The sequence below is a fragment of the Macaca fascicularis genome, chromosome 8, assembly GCF_037993035.2.
Source record: "Macaca fascicularis isolate 582-1 chromosome 8, T2T-MFA8v1.1".
NCBI lineage: Eukaryota > Metazoa > Chordata > Mammalia > Primates > Cercopithecidae > Macaca > Macaca fascicularis.
Window position 1 is genome coordinate 84,287,448 of NC_088382.1, and position 14,435 is coordinate 84,301,882.

General features: G+C 37.7%; 1 protein-coding gene across 1 annotated transcript in view; it reads left to right on the forward strand.

Annotated features, from left to right (window-relative positions):
* The window catches only part of GDAP1 (ganglioside induced differentiation associated protein 1), a 163,713-nt gene extending 149,849 nt beyond the window's left edge, over nt 1-13,864 (forward strand). Inside the window, exon 6 of the mRNA XM_073999033.1 lies at nt 12,712-13,864. Within this exon, the coding sequence (XP_073855134.1) occupies nt 12,712-12,785 (74 nt within the window). The 3' untranslated portion in view covers nt 12,786-13,864. The remainder of the gene's footprint in view (nt 1-12,711) is intronic.
* Nucleotides 13,865-14,435: the final 571 nt, after the last annotated feature.

The following is a 14,435-nucleotide window of genomic DNA, read 5'->3' on the forward strand; positions in this document are numbered from 1 at the left end:
GTCAGTTCTACTTACCTTCTAGGATGGCACTTGGAATAGCTGCAGTATTGGCATCTATAAAATCTGGTTACTAGTGTATAGATAATATATCATTTCTGACACTGTAGTTCTAAAGTCTGTTCTTTGACTATGTTGGCCTTATTTTGTGAAGTACATGCCTTATTGTAGAAATTTTTCTTCTTATAACTAAAATTAAGACTGGGATTATTTGCCTACATCAGTGTAATAAAGTTCTACCTTCTTATATCTCACTTCTTTGAATTGCTGCTCTCCAAACAAATCTTCATTTTGGGCAATAACCACTCCCTTTCTAATAAGTTGTTCACTCCTGTGGCTTTGTTTTGGTCTGACTGGAGCTAGGCCAGTTCAGATTTGCTCATTACTCTGGAGGCTAAAACCAAAAATTGGCTCCTCAATGTATTATTAACTAAAATAAGCTTTTCTTCTTTTGAATAATTTTCCTATTAATAATAAAAAACACCAGAGCACAATAAGGAGAAGGGGGGTAAAAAGCTTGAAAACTGCTGGGAAAATACCCAATTTTTTGTTTGTTATGGTTGATGATGGAAATGGATTACATAACTCACTATCATTTATTTTAAACAGGCTAGACAAAGGAATAAAACAATGGGGATCTAGACATGGGAGTTGGTCTTTAGCACGGGAGGAGTCTAAAAGAGAAATCTGGTGTAATGGAGATAGACTTTTTGTGGAATGAGGTGGAATGGGGACAAAAGAGCAGTACAATGGTGAAGGTGGAAGGACTTTCTGTTAGACTTCCCACACGCTTCTCAAACCAAACTGAAGGGTTTTTTTGGGGCAGCGGGCGGCGGGCGGGGGGGTGGGGGTGGGCAGTGGGGTTATCTTTCTTCCAGAATCAAGTAGCTTAATTTGATACTATTTGCCTCATTTACATTCTTATGTTATTATCAGTGGCAGCATCAAACCTATGGAGTTCACGATTCCTTCAGGCAAAAGTGGAAGGTCCCATGTGATAAAGAAAATAGTTCCTCAGTATTTGGCCTCCATGAATATGCCAGCAAATTATCCCTGTGCAAGGATCCAATATGGTATATCGCCTCTACTTCCTCTTCTGATCTTGAGGAATTACTAGGAATTTGTTTCATTTACTTAGTTTTCACATTGTATTCTAGATGTTTTTGTCTCTAGATGGGCAGGGCATCAACTTCTTGTGTGAGAAGATGTGTTATGTGGCATGGTAAAAAAAACAAAATAAAAATGATTAAAAAATGAAAAAAATGTAACAAAAAACATTTAGATGATCGGGCATTCCTTAAATATGGACACAGCCCAAAGTATCACCTGGACTGCTTGTTTTCTTGCCTCCTTTAGAAGTTGCTTATTTGGAAGCAACATTTCCAGATTTCTTTCTCCGCGACACATGCATATGACAGCCTCCCTTTCCTTATTGTAAGTGAGAAAGGCACACTTACTAGATAAACAGAAATCTTTGGGCCTGTGATTCTGGGTAGAAACAACTTTTAACAGAACTTTGGTGTGAAATGGTCTGATTTTCATCACAATTAGTTTCTCCTTTCTGCACTGTCTGTGACATTAAGTACCTGACGCTCTTGTGCTCTTTCCTCTGTTTTAACAAATGCTCATAGAGGCAGTACAGTGTAGGAGTTACAGACATGGGCTCTGGAGTCAGACTTCCTGGACTTGAATTCTGCTTGTGCCATTTGCTGGCTGTGTAACTTGAATAAATTACTTAACTGCTGCAAGCCCTGGCAGCTTAATCTTAAAATGAAAGTAAACTCTGTTCTACTTTATGAGGTCGTTTCTGATCACAGTAAATAAATGAGGCCGCAGAGCTAGTGCTCTGCTGGACACACAGTTAAAGTTCTATGTGTAAGTAATTATTACTGGGCATTAATTAGATCAAGAAGACACTGAGCTAGGGCCTTGGGGAATAGAAGGAGTTATAACATTCCATCAAATGCTCTGAGTTTATATTCTTATGGAGGAATAAGATAAACATACAATTACAGTAGGCAGCATATAATGAGGGTAGACATTTGAACCATAGTTTTTCAGAATAAGGCTTTACACAGGCTATTAGGTTGGTGCAAAAGTAATTGCGATTCTTGCGGCAAGAACCGAATAGAATTAGAGCTGTGTATTAAAGCACGGGTAGCCTTTGGATAGGAAGGCATTCTTTTTTCCTCCTTATTAAAGGACACTTTCAAGATAAAGTATTGGATAAGCCGTCTATGCATTGGCATGCATTTCAAAGAAGTCATCTTTTACAGGGTGATATACATTTAAAGCATTGTCTTTAGTTATGTGTTAAGAAACTCCATACTCTCAGAGGCACTACTAAGCAGTGGGTGGAGATTATTTTTGGCCAGAAGGATCTTTCCAGAACTCTTGAAATGATATAATATATTGGTTATATATTTTGTTTACCTACAGGAGTCATGCTTAACTCCAGTTATATTGGAATAGCTTCCACTTAGGAGAAGTTGGAGGGCTAACTCTTGCCTTTTGTTGAACCAGGATTTTCTTGAAATGCAGTGATTTCTCCTTCTGCTAAAGGCTGTGTGTCCCAGGGCCACCTTACGGGATAGTTGGCCAAAGACTTCTTTCCTTCCCGGTGGTCACGGATTTTGACAGGATGAAGTGACTTAGGAACTAACACAGTGAAGAGTACATGACTTTGCTCAGAAAAGTGCAGACATATCTATGTTGTTCCTTCCTTACTTTAGAGGCAAGAGAAAATTGAGTTCAGTCTGCATTTGTACACAATAATATCAGTTTAATGGATAAATGTTCATTTAAAATACTAATTAAAATTATAATTTGATCTGGAAATTTTGTATAGAAGGTGCTTACAAAATCTAGAAGATTCTAAAAAGTGAAGTTGGGTGACCTAAAATTATACCATAGGCTGAACATTAATTGAACATTTCAATGAACAATTTTCTTCTAGATGTCAAACATTCAGATCAAATTTTTGATTCTATTTCTCAACAGGATATATTAGCAGGTTGTATTTGCATCAGTGAACTTAGTCATATACAGTTGCTCCTTAAATGACTGAGCATTTCTTCATTCATTCAGGACCAGATATTGTAGTAGACATTGCATTTGTAACAGCATTCTATTATGTATTCATTCTTTGTTCTAAGGATATCAGAAAATAATGACAACTAAACATCACAGAACACATTGCTGATTCTGCAATAGTTTTATGACACATAGCTATGAAAGAAGGAGAAGATTTCTGTCTAACTTGGATAAGCAAAGTTAATCATAAAATTAGCCTGAATCATCAAATGGATGAATATGCTTTTCCCATTTCAGAAAAACCATAGTGTTATGAGATACCTGGTCCTAGATCCAATTACTGCTCCTGGGAACTGGCAAAAATGAGCTTGCTAAGAAGACAACACAGAGGAACATCAGTAGATGTCTGGTTCTTCTGCATTCTGCTTGTTATTTCTGTGAGGCAAATCTTATTTTTCTGGATATGTCCACTGAGTTTCCTAAAAGTCCATAAACCTAGTCATCTTGATTTCTTCTCTTTTATCCCCTATACAGTAAGCCAAAAAATCTCTGAAGTCTATGTTCTCTCATTACCACTGGCCAAGTTCAAGCCCTTATCGTATGTTAGTTAGACTATGGTAACCATTGCCCAAAGTCTCTTTTCAGCCATTCTCAGATTTTCCAAGTTTATCCTTTACCATTTCAAACCCTCATATTCACACGCAAAATTACCCTACTACTTAAAAATCATAAATGGTTCTCTGTCACCTGCAGAGTAAAGTCACACTAGTTAATATGCAATTTTCTTTATAATTCCTTTCCTTTGGGTTCCACAGCTTAAAATATTACCCTTATCCCTCTTACTGTGCGTTAGTTATTCAAAACTGACAGCAATTCCCATGATACGATTATGAAATCAAAAAGTTATTCCAAATCCAAAGATTTATAGGTAAAATTCTGTTTGTTCTTCGGAAAGAAGCACAGCAATCTAAGTCAAGTAATTATTGACCTGGGTTCTGTACCAAGGACTGTGACAGACACAAATGAAATAGAGTGACCATTAGTCCTGGCTTTCCACGGACATCCCTTGATTATGTCTGATATCTAAGAGTCATTATTAATACCTTCTTTTTACTCTCAGTTTGGGTGACAGATTAAGTGGTCCCTCTGTATATGAGGCACAATTCTTGCTGTCATAGAGGTCGCATTTAAACATATATACAAAAAATGGTTAGAGAGCAATACAAGATCCAATATAATCAAGCACTTAATTTTTTGATAGAGCCCGAAGTGTTTTGTTATCATTCAGGAGAGATTTGAAGTCATTAAGAAAGGCTTTAAATGGGAAGAACCTGAAGGCTGGAGAGACAGAGAGAGAGGCTTGGCCTTCTAAGTGAGGGAGAAAGCCGAAAAAAAATCATAGAAGCGGGAATACGTGTGGCAATTTTGTGCCCTATGAGGAAACCAACTTGAATGAAGTGGGGAAAATGGTTTGTTGGGTGAGGTTTGGCCATTTCATGGGGGATTGGGGGAGCGTGGACTCTGCTGGACCATAGGAACTGTTGTGGTGTCCAGAGCCCAAGAATGAGGAAACATGGCAACAGTGATGATTTTGGAACACTGACCCAAAAGTGGTGAGTGGGAGATGGTCACTTGTCCTGTGTGGGAAAGAAAATCCGTGGTACTGAACTCAGGGGCAGCAATTCTCTCTTTATTTACATAGCCTCACTTGAGAGAATTCCACTGAAGGGGAAATCCATGTTAGCAAGACTTAGGCTTGGCTCCCACCATTCCATGGGGCCATAGTTACACACATAGGCTGATATGATTCTTGTCATAGGACGGAATGAACAGAAAATCATTACCTACAGGACAATGTTTGGTATCAGATGACATGTCTCTTCTCTGGGCCAAGAAACCTATAGAGTTACTATTATTTTTTTTTAATGATAGGAAAAATAGAAATGAAAATACAGTGATGCTTTCCTTATGTTCTAATGTCATGTTTTTTGATGCAGCCACAGGCAGTCACTCTATTTTGCTGCCTTTGCTGCACTTTGCACACTTATCACACACTGAGGCAAGGTTTCCTTCGCATGTCTAGTTCTCCTTCTGGACAGCAAATTCTGTGTGGTCAGAATCTTATTTTGTCTCCCGTGCTTTGCATAATGCACTCCATGAATAAATTAGTGAACAGCCAGCTGACACTAGAATTTCTGCTTTTGATAATTTTGTTTTCACACAAAGAAGTTGAAAGAGTCTCAAAAATCCCAAAAAGGGAACATACTGTTCTTCTTGAGGCTGAAGCACAGTTGGGAATTCTGAATGTGGCTTCACTGAGTAGTGAAGGTTGTTGTGGTTTCATTTATGGATCTGACAATACACAAAATTATTACCTGAAGTCTCCTTTCTCAGCTAAGAAGGCCACATGATGTTCCCTGTTTGAATATTAATGTATTTTACTTTTTCTGCCCTCAACTGTTTCTCCTATTACTTAAATCAACACTCAATAAATACTACAGTATAGGTACAGAATCTGTCCTTCATTGCACTTTCTTGATGCTTTTCATTGTGAATTATGTCAGTAAGACTTCAAACAGCCATACTAAAAACCTGAATAGGCTTTGGAGTCAGGTAGACCTGGTTTAAATTATTCTGTCTCACTTACTAACAAGCTATGTGACCATTCACAAGTTATTTCTCCTCTCTAAGCCTCCGTTTCCATCTGTAAATTGGGAATAATAATAGAACATATCTCATAGAGTCATGATTATTAAATGAGATGTACATTTAAAAGACCATGGCACAGTGCCTGGCAAATGGTAAACCCTTGATTAATGTTAGCTTTATTAATATTATATGTGAAAATAGACTATTCCCAGAAAATAAAATAGGTCAGTTGTCTTAGAATTAGGAGTTTGATACATTGCAGTGGAAATGAAGGAAACCATTTCAACAAAAACATACCTTAAGGAAGATGAATGCAAACCCCAAAGTGAAGGAAATAGGAAAACTAAGATATATTATTATTTTTCTAAAACATTAATTCATAGCCATTCTTCCTTCCAAACTGGCTTCCAATATTGCATAGAGGAGGGATAGACTGCCTCTTAAAAGGGAATTAAAACTTCTTTGTCCAAGCTGGCAAATGTGGGCAAATCCTCTTTTATCTGATGATGGCTAGACCCACATAGCAGGTGTCTGGCATAATATAATTGAGAAAAGGGGAAAATATGAATATTCAATACTTACTGAAAATGATGGGCTTGGCAGGGGTAGACCTGAATGGCTGAAGCCAAATGTGAGGTTCATGGTGTTCCATTGGTCCTTTTTATTTCTCTGGCAGGACTGGAAAGTAATGTAGATATGAACAATTTTCTAGGGAATTCAAAAGGTAGAGAGGTACAGTAGGTCATTTAGGCCAAGGGATCTATTTTAGATTTGCCTCTTTAACTTAATCTTAGTGTCTAAGAATCAGCTCTGGATTGAGCTTTGAGGTCTGCTGAGAGGAAAGGCATCCATCCTGCCATCAGCTGAAGGATGCGGACCATAAATTGGGAAGTGTTGTTGAAAGACATGCTTGCCTAGGACATTTCTAAGAAGTTATGTCTTGATCCAAACATTGGGGTCTTGGATAAAAATGGAGATTTGTGTGCCAGATCTAAATTCAACAAACTTGGTCATACCCATTTCCACACTCATGCCATTCTTTTCTCAGCCCTTTACAGAGAGAATACTCTTCTGCAATGTACTGCTTTTGCTACAACTTTTTCAATATATACCTCTACTTCTTGTACATTCTAGTGATTCTACTGATAAAATATTAGAGGAACAAACATTAAAGTCTAATTATTAAAGTTAAAAATTATTAAACTAATACATTCATTCATTCCTCTACTTTGATCCACAGGCATTTTGAGTAGTTAACAATCAGAATATATTTTATCTTTTTCTACAGAAGTTATTGGTAAAGAATATATGCTTTTAACTTGTAAGACATTTCCAAAATATCACTGTTGGATTTTGTCAAGCTCTTGAGGGATTAAATTCCTAGGATTATTTCTTCCTTTCCCCCACAGCTGGAGTTTGGGAAGTGTCCTGTACCCTCATCAATTTTTAGTGTAACCTTCTAATCATACTTGGACATAAGAATGACATTTCTTGGACTCTAAAGAAACAACTATGACTGTGGTTTCTAATGGTGATTGTTATGGATAGAGTGAGTTAGTTGCTACTGACCTAGGTATACTCTTTACATACACATTGAGACTTATTTTGGTTAATGTGTTCTTACAAACTATCTAATTAAATGCTGAAGACCATGATTTATTGAATGCAATTACCCAATTAATGTATTGGTTTTCTATTTTTAGCTTCTCACATGCAGACTTGGCAGAGCCGGCTGCCTTGACAGTGTATCAATAGCAGAGCTGATCTGGCACCTGCCAATTGGGTTTATTTCAGCAAACCCATTTAAAAAATTTTATTAGCAAATAATGAATAAATAGATTTGGAGCCTTTCTCTCCCTCTTGATATCTTATTTTATATAATCAGGATTGTGTAGGAAATTTTCCTGCCTTTCTGATCCTGCATTAGTGTTTTCAAAGTAATCAATCAGTAAATCCTCACAATGGACTCAGCTGAAGTAGGATTACAGGCCAAACATAGAGTGTTATGGATGAGTTTTGAAAAGTTAAGTAGGAAGCCAACAAACTTAACCATAAAAATCTTGTTTATGAGGACTTACTTAATATATGACTAATTCAAACTGAAGCAACTTGGCCATGGAAAAATGGTGGCATATATGTAACTGAAGGACTATTAACCTGACGAATTGTTTTTGAATGGAGTTGTACATATACTCAGTGTCCTGAATATATGTATTGTCCTGGTACATCCAAGCAGTCAAGAAGAGTGCATACAGCCACAGAGGCTTAGGGTCTTTATAAGGCCACATCAGGCCAGGCATCTTGTTTGATAACAAAATAATGCCCCAGACTGAGGCAGAGTTAGAGGTCAGACACCTTGTTTATTGCAAAAAGCCAAAACCAAAAAACCAAAAACAAGCACACATTGTTTACTATGTGCAGCTGACAGGAAAGAAATATCTCTTCCCATGTAAGAGGCATTTCAGGTGCCAATACTCTATTACTAGACTCATGACATTAGAAACCACAGTGTTACAGTGGTGAGAGAAACTGCTCTTTCTAAATCAATCTTTATTTATTAAAACTGTATAGTTTTGGTAGGGATAGTGTTGAGATAGGGATGCTATAAAAAAGCAGATTATAATCCAGAATCTTCTTACATTCTCTGATAACAATCATGTTAGGACACCAAACGAAGCATCTTTCGATTGATTAATTTGATAGTGGGAAATACATGTGTTAATAATCATGTTAGGACACCAAATGAAGCATTTTTTGATTGCTTAATTTGACAGTGGGAAATATGTAAATAACTATTATTTGTATGCATCCTTTATCTCATTCAGTTATTGTTGTCATCATGTATTATTAATACCTGCCAATTCTAGGTATTAATATTAGCTCCATTTTGTAGATTGAGACATGAAGCTTAGAAAGGTTAGATGACTTGGTGCACTGAGCTGGTATGCTGTTTTCACCATACAGCTCTACCTCTCTTTGTAATTACTATTGTCTGACAGCCTGATAAAAGTTTGCAAAAAAAATTACACCATTGTTGACAAATAGGCACATGCCTTGAATTGGTCTTGCTAATGTTCTCCATGTAGAAGCCTCATATTCATTTAGAGCTCCCCAGGTATCCTAGTATATCAAGATGGTTCTGGAAAGGGAATATAGCTCATCATCTAAGCTTCTCTGTTATTATTTCAATCACTATGCTTTCTGGATTCTTGAGACCATTTTCAACACTCCCCAAAGCATTTTTCTTTGTACATACTACTCCTAACCAGAGCATTTTAGATTCATGACCTAGTATACATGTCCATTTGATCAGCTATGTAAAGTTTTCTAAAATTCCTTCTACTTAGTATGAACTTTCTCATCAGCTCCTCTAACAGGGCCATCTATCATTTATTTCACTTATTCAAGAGGCCCTCTTAGGGAGAACAAATATTTTGCTTCAAGAAGATTTCTTTACTTTCTTACCAATGCAGGGAGCCATATATTATAATGTAAGTGGAAAGAAAAGTTAGATTGTATGAAATCCATTTTGCTTCTCAAAAGGCTACTGCATCAAATTTTAAAAAGTATATGTGTTTTATTCTATTTTCTCTTTCTCCTTTTCCCCAGTCCTCTTTTCTTTCATTTGCTCACTTGTACAATCTCCTTCTCTGATCCAGAAGAAGATCCATTGTGGCTTAAAATGGTTCACAAAATATAGCAAAGTGACATAATTAGAAATGGGTGAGGAATAAAAGAATATTAATCATAGAAAGAAAAATACTCTGTGAATTTATTACTTCATAGAAGAAGGCTAGGATCAAGTAACTTGCTTGATAAACAGTAAATATACAAACAATACTAGCTATGATTTCATCATGATTATTTTTAGATGAATACAGAATATTGATACTGAAAAGGTCTCTCAGAAAGTTTAACATCCAAAATACATGTGCACGTTCATCATTACATATATCGTATTGTGTTTATTTTCTAACTTCTCCTTACTAACTGTAAGCTGTGGTTGGGTAGGACTTTGACTGACTTAGGAGGGCAGCAGATAGTGCTGATGTTCTATCCATATCTCAGGGGACCTACTACTTCAGGGTGCACCAGCAGATTTCAGTCTCTTTGCCTAAGAACTTTCTTTTCTTTTTTTTTTTGAGATGGAGTCTCGCTCTGTCGCCCAGGCTGGAGTGCAGTGGCGCCATGTTGCTCACTGCAAGCTCCGCCTCCTGGGTTCCCGCCATTCACCTGCCTCAGCCTCCTGAGTAGCTGGGACTACAGGCGCCCGCCACCATGCCCAGCTAATTTTTTGTATTTTTAGTAGAGACGGGGTTTCACCGTGTTAGCCAGGATGATCTTAATCTCCTGCCCTCGTGATCTGCTCGCCTCGGCCTCCCAAAGTGCTGGGATTACAGGTGTGAGCCACTGTGCCCGGCCAAGACCTTTCTTTAAGCTATGGAAAGCCACTTTCCTCATGAGGAAAATTAACACCATTCCTATCCTCCAGAATCCCTTTACAAAAAAGAATTAGTTGGTGTATAAATATTTCAACTCCCTCACTCTTTGGGCAATATAACTCTACGATGCATGTTTCCCAGAGCCTCCCTGTGGAACTAAATCCCAGCCATCCACCATAGTAGCTGGCTTGCTTTTATTCTCTCCCTTCTCTTTTCGTTTTCCCACTTCTCAACCAAATAAACCACTAGAACGTGGACGTTTGTTTTAGGATCTGCTTTTGGGGGAACCCAAATTAAGATAATAATTATATCCCCAGAGCCTACTTCAGGATCTAACACAAATTGATTAATTGAATGACATAATTGAAGAGAAGTATATGCTTTCAATTATAAATTTATATTTGTTGCTATCCCCTAAAATTTTTTATGTTTGTAAATTTTTTAATTGTTATGAATTTAGGGGTCAAAGTGCAGTTGTGTTACTGAATATATTGCACAGTGATGAAATCTGGGCTTTTAGTGTACCCATCACTTCAATAGTGTATATTGTACCCAATAGGCAGTATGTCATTCCTTACCCCTCTACCACCCTCCTACATTTTGGAGTCTCCAATGTCTATTATTCCATTCCATATGTCTATGTGTATCCATTGTTTAGCTTTCACTTACAAGTGAGAATATGTGATTTTTAACTTTCTGTTTCTGAGTCATTTTAGTAAGGATAATGGCCTCCAGTTCCATCCGTGTTGCTGCAAAAGGCATGCTTTCATTCTTATCATTAAAAATATTTTATAATGCAAAGAATTAGGGTATTGAATCCCAAAGGTAAATTTCAAATTTTAACTTCTTGGGGAGAAGAGAACTAACATGATGGTAAGTCTGGGGGCTCAAGTGAGGAAGTAGTCACACTCCAGACTCTGAAGCAGAAAGTGCTCCACGTTCACTCCACTTGCTGGCTTCACAATCATCAAGGAGTCAAGAAGGACCAGCATCTTGGAGCCCTTCTCCATCATTGGGTTAAAGAGAGGAATGAAAACCATTTCCCCCCCAGAAGTTTGGGTTTCTTTTCAGCATTCTAATTACCTTATTCATTTTTTGGAAAGACACATAATATGGAATGCTTCCATCAGTCACACACTCTGCAGTCCTAATCAGGGTTTTTGCTTCCTCCTCCCCTGAAGAGCTATGGTAAATAGGTCAACAGAGTGGAAAAGTTTAGTTTTCCGTCACCTCTCCCTATATCTTAGAGCTTAGAGCAAACCTCAGCAACCAGCTGCCTGGTTCCTTGCTCTGGCGCTACATATGGCTGTTTTAGGTTCTCAGTGATACCAGATTCACCAAAATACAGTTTTCTGGCTTCTTTTAAAAATAATCAGAAGATTTAGTAACTGATCCGACAACCCTGTGTGGCAATAGTTGGATGGAACTGCATCACTACTGTCCTGCTGAGATGGGGCTCTTAATTTCCATTTGCCAAACCTGCCTGCTTCTCTTATTTATGTCAGCTGCTTGTCATTTGAGTTTGAGATCCCTGGTAGCTCCTTAGAGCTATCTTGTTCTGTTGTGCATCCTTTGTGCTGGAGGCAACTGGAGGAAACTCTGGCAGCTCCTCCCTACTGCCTTCTCTCTCTCTAATGAAGATCACTTTCTGTTGTTAGGCCTTATCTAGACTCACAGAGGCCCATGCCCATATTTAGACAGAGCTTCTTTGTAAAAAGGAAGGAAGTGTAGGAGTCAGCTACAAGTTAGACTGGGTGACATGGGTATGAGACGTTCAGAAGACAGGACACACTCTTTATAGAATGACACTGCAGTTTGAATGCCGCTCCCACGCTGGCCTGTGTGGAACACAAAACACTCTTTCAGACCTGACAAGCTCTCTGCTCTCTACCTTGCTTCATAAAAACACTAGGGCCAGGTCAATTATATCTTTTGAAGGCAAAGCCAGCTGTCTGCAAGTGTCCCCAGGGCATGGCTTCTTAGCCAAACCACAGGGCCAATGAATTTTTTTGAGCTGCCTTCTAAATACCTCATTCTCTCTTTATTTTAATGAATCAAGTTTACCTTCTATATTATAATTTTCTGATACTCTCAAATATTATTTTAGCTCCCTCTTCAACTTAATGCAAAACCGTGCCCTTCTACAATCTAGAAACCCAAGTTTTCACTAGTGTTACTGGCCCATTGGTTTGAGGAATGGAGTAGACCCTGAATAGCTGAATTTTGCAAGACTCTAGCAGCATTTATCATGACCTTTCTTGAGAAAAAGTGCAAAAACAACTGGATGATGGGATGGTGAAGCCCATTAGTATCGATTGAATAGTTGCTCTGAAAATGAGCTGATAAATTCATGTTAACTAGGAGAGATGTTTTAACAGCTATTTCCTTAGCACTGTCATATTCATTATCTGTTTTTACAACATTACTGGGGCATGTTTCATATATCATGTTTATTATTTTTAATTGGTACTTTGTATAGCCTAAGAATGGATTGTTTACAAAATTTGCAGATGAGATGGAATTGGAAATGTATTATATATAGGCAATGGCAAAATCAAGATCCTGACAATTTTTTTTTTTTTTTTTTGAGATGGAGTCTCACTCTGTCACCCAGGTTGGAGTACAATGGCACCACCTCAGCTCACTGCAACCTCTGCCTCCTGAGTTCAAGCGATCCTCCTGCCTCAGCCTCCTGAGTAGCTGGGATTACAGGCGTGCACCACCATGCCTGGCTAATTTTTCGATTTTTAGTAGAGATGGAATTTCACTATGTTGATCAGTCTGGTCTCGAGCTCCTGATCTCGTGATTTGTCCACCTCAGCCTCCCAAAGTGCTGGGATTACAGAAGTGAGCCACTGCGCCTGGTGATCTTGACAGATCTTGAGAGGATGGAATGATGTGGTGAAACTATTTGAATTGCACGTAAGAGGAACGTCTGTACTCTTCTATATTCACACATGGAAAGGAAAAACATGCATGTTCAAAAATCACCATTGCACAGTTCTAGTGGGAGAAGATATGGCTTCTTAGCCACACACATGAAAAAGATTATAGTGACCTGAAGACACAACATGAGTCAACAGTATGATGTAATTTCCCAGAGCAATGAAATACTAAACAAATTAATGGAAATATTTTTTTATTTGTCCAGAAAAAGACAATTATCCACTTTATTTTCAGAGAATTGTTGGTGATCAACAATATACCTCTTTTCTCAAATTCACTTTGGAAAGAAATAGTGAAAATCAAGATTATGATCAAATCATGGCTGAGTGTATAGCTTTTTAGTGTTTGACGCCAAAAATGCAACATGTATATACATCTCTGCTTTTTTTACACTGAAGTGTGCTGGCTTTTGAGGATAAAGGTGCTCACATTATTACTTTTTTAAAGTGGAGGAAAATTTTTCTTTATGGCTAATTCCAGTAAAGACTATTTCCATGATGTCAAATGCTTTCTACAAGTGGTGCATCTTAATGATATTTAGAAGATATTGAGCCTATCACTTCAATTTCAAATATTTCTCAATATTAAAAGAACCAGAAGATGGTTTAATTATCATGAGTTTGAAGTTTCCCAACACCTGACAATTATCATTACTCAGAAGAGACAAGTTGATTACACATTTTAGGGATATTTAAAAACCAGACACAAATGTTGTTCTATACCTGAAAGAAACAATTCCTTATTTCTTCAGAAAGAAGAAATAAATGCAAAAATGAAATAAAGGAATGGAGTAGAAATCCATTTGATGCTGTATCTTTTGCTGACACATTTCAGATTTTGGATATGATTCATTAGCTTAGTGTTTGATAGAGCAATGGCAGTAGTTGTGTAAGTTAGGAAAGTTTCCTGCTGCAAGTAACAACAAAAATAAACCAGCGATAACATATCAAATGTATGAAGTCTTGTATTTCGCACATAGTGAGCAGTGTAGACAAATGTCAATTCTGGCACTCTTTAAGGAGCTCCATGATACAGTCTCTGTAGTTTCTTGCACCCTTTGTTCATGGTGATGAGATGAGTACAGCAGCTCCAGTTATCATACCTCTGCATTCCAACAACAAAGAAACAAAGGAGAAGACTCACATCTGAACCAAAAGAGCAAAAGCTTTTGCAAGAACCCCAAAGAAGACTTCCGCTGTTAATTCATTGTTATATGACTAACTATTCTTGGCTGAAAGTTGCCAGGCAGGCTCTTTTTGGAAGACGGAAGGGGAAACATTCAAATATTATCTCTTAGTCTTTCATACTGGGCTAGCCAGTTTCTCTATAGAAGAATCTTCCCATCTTCTTTCTGGGTGGTGTAAGCCT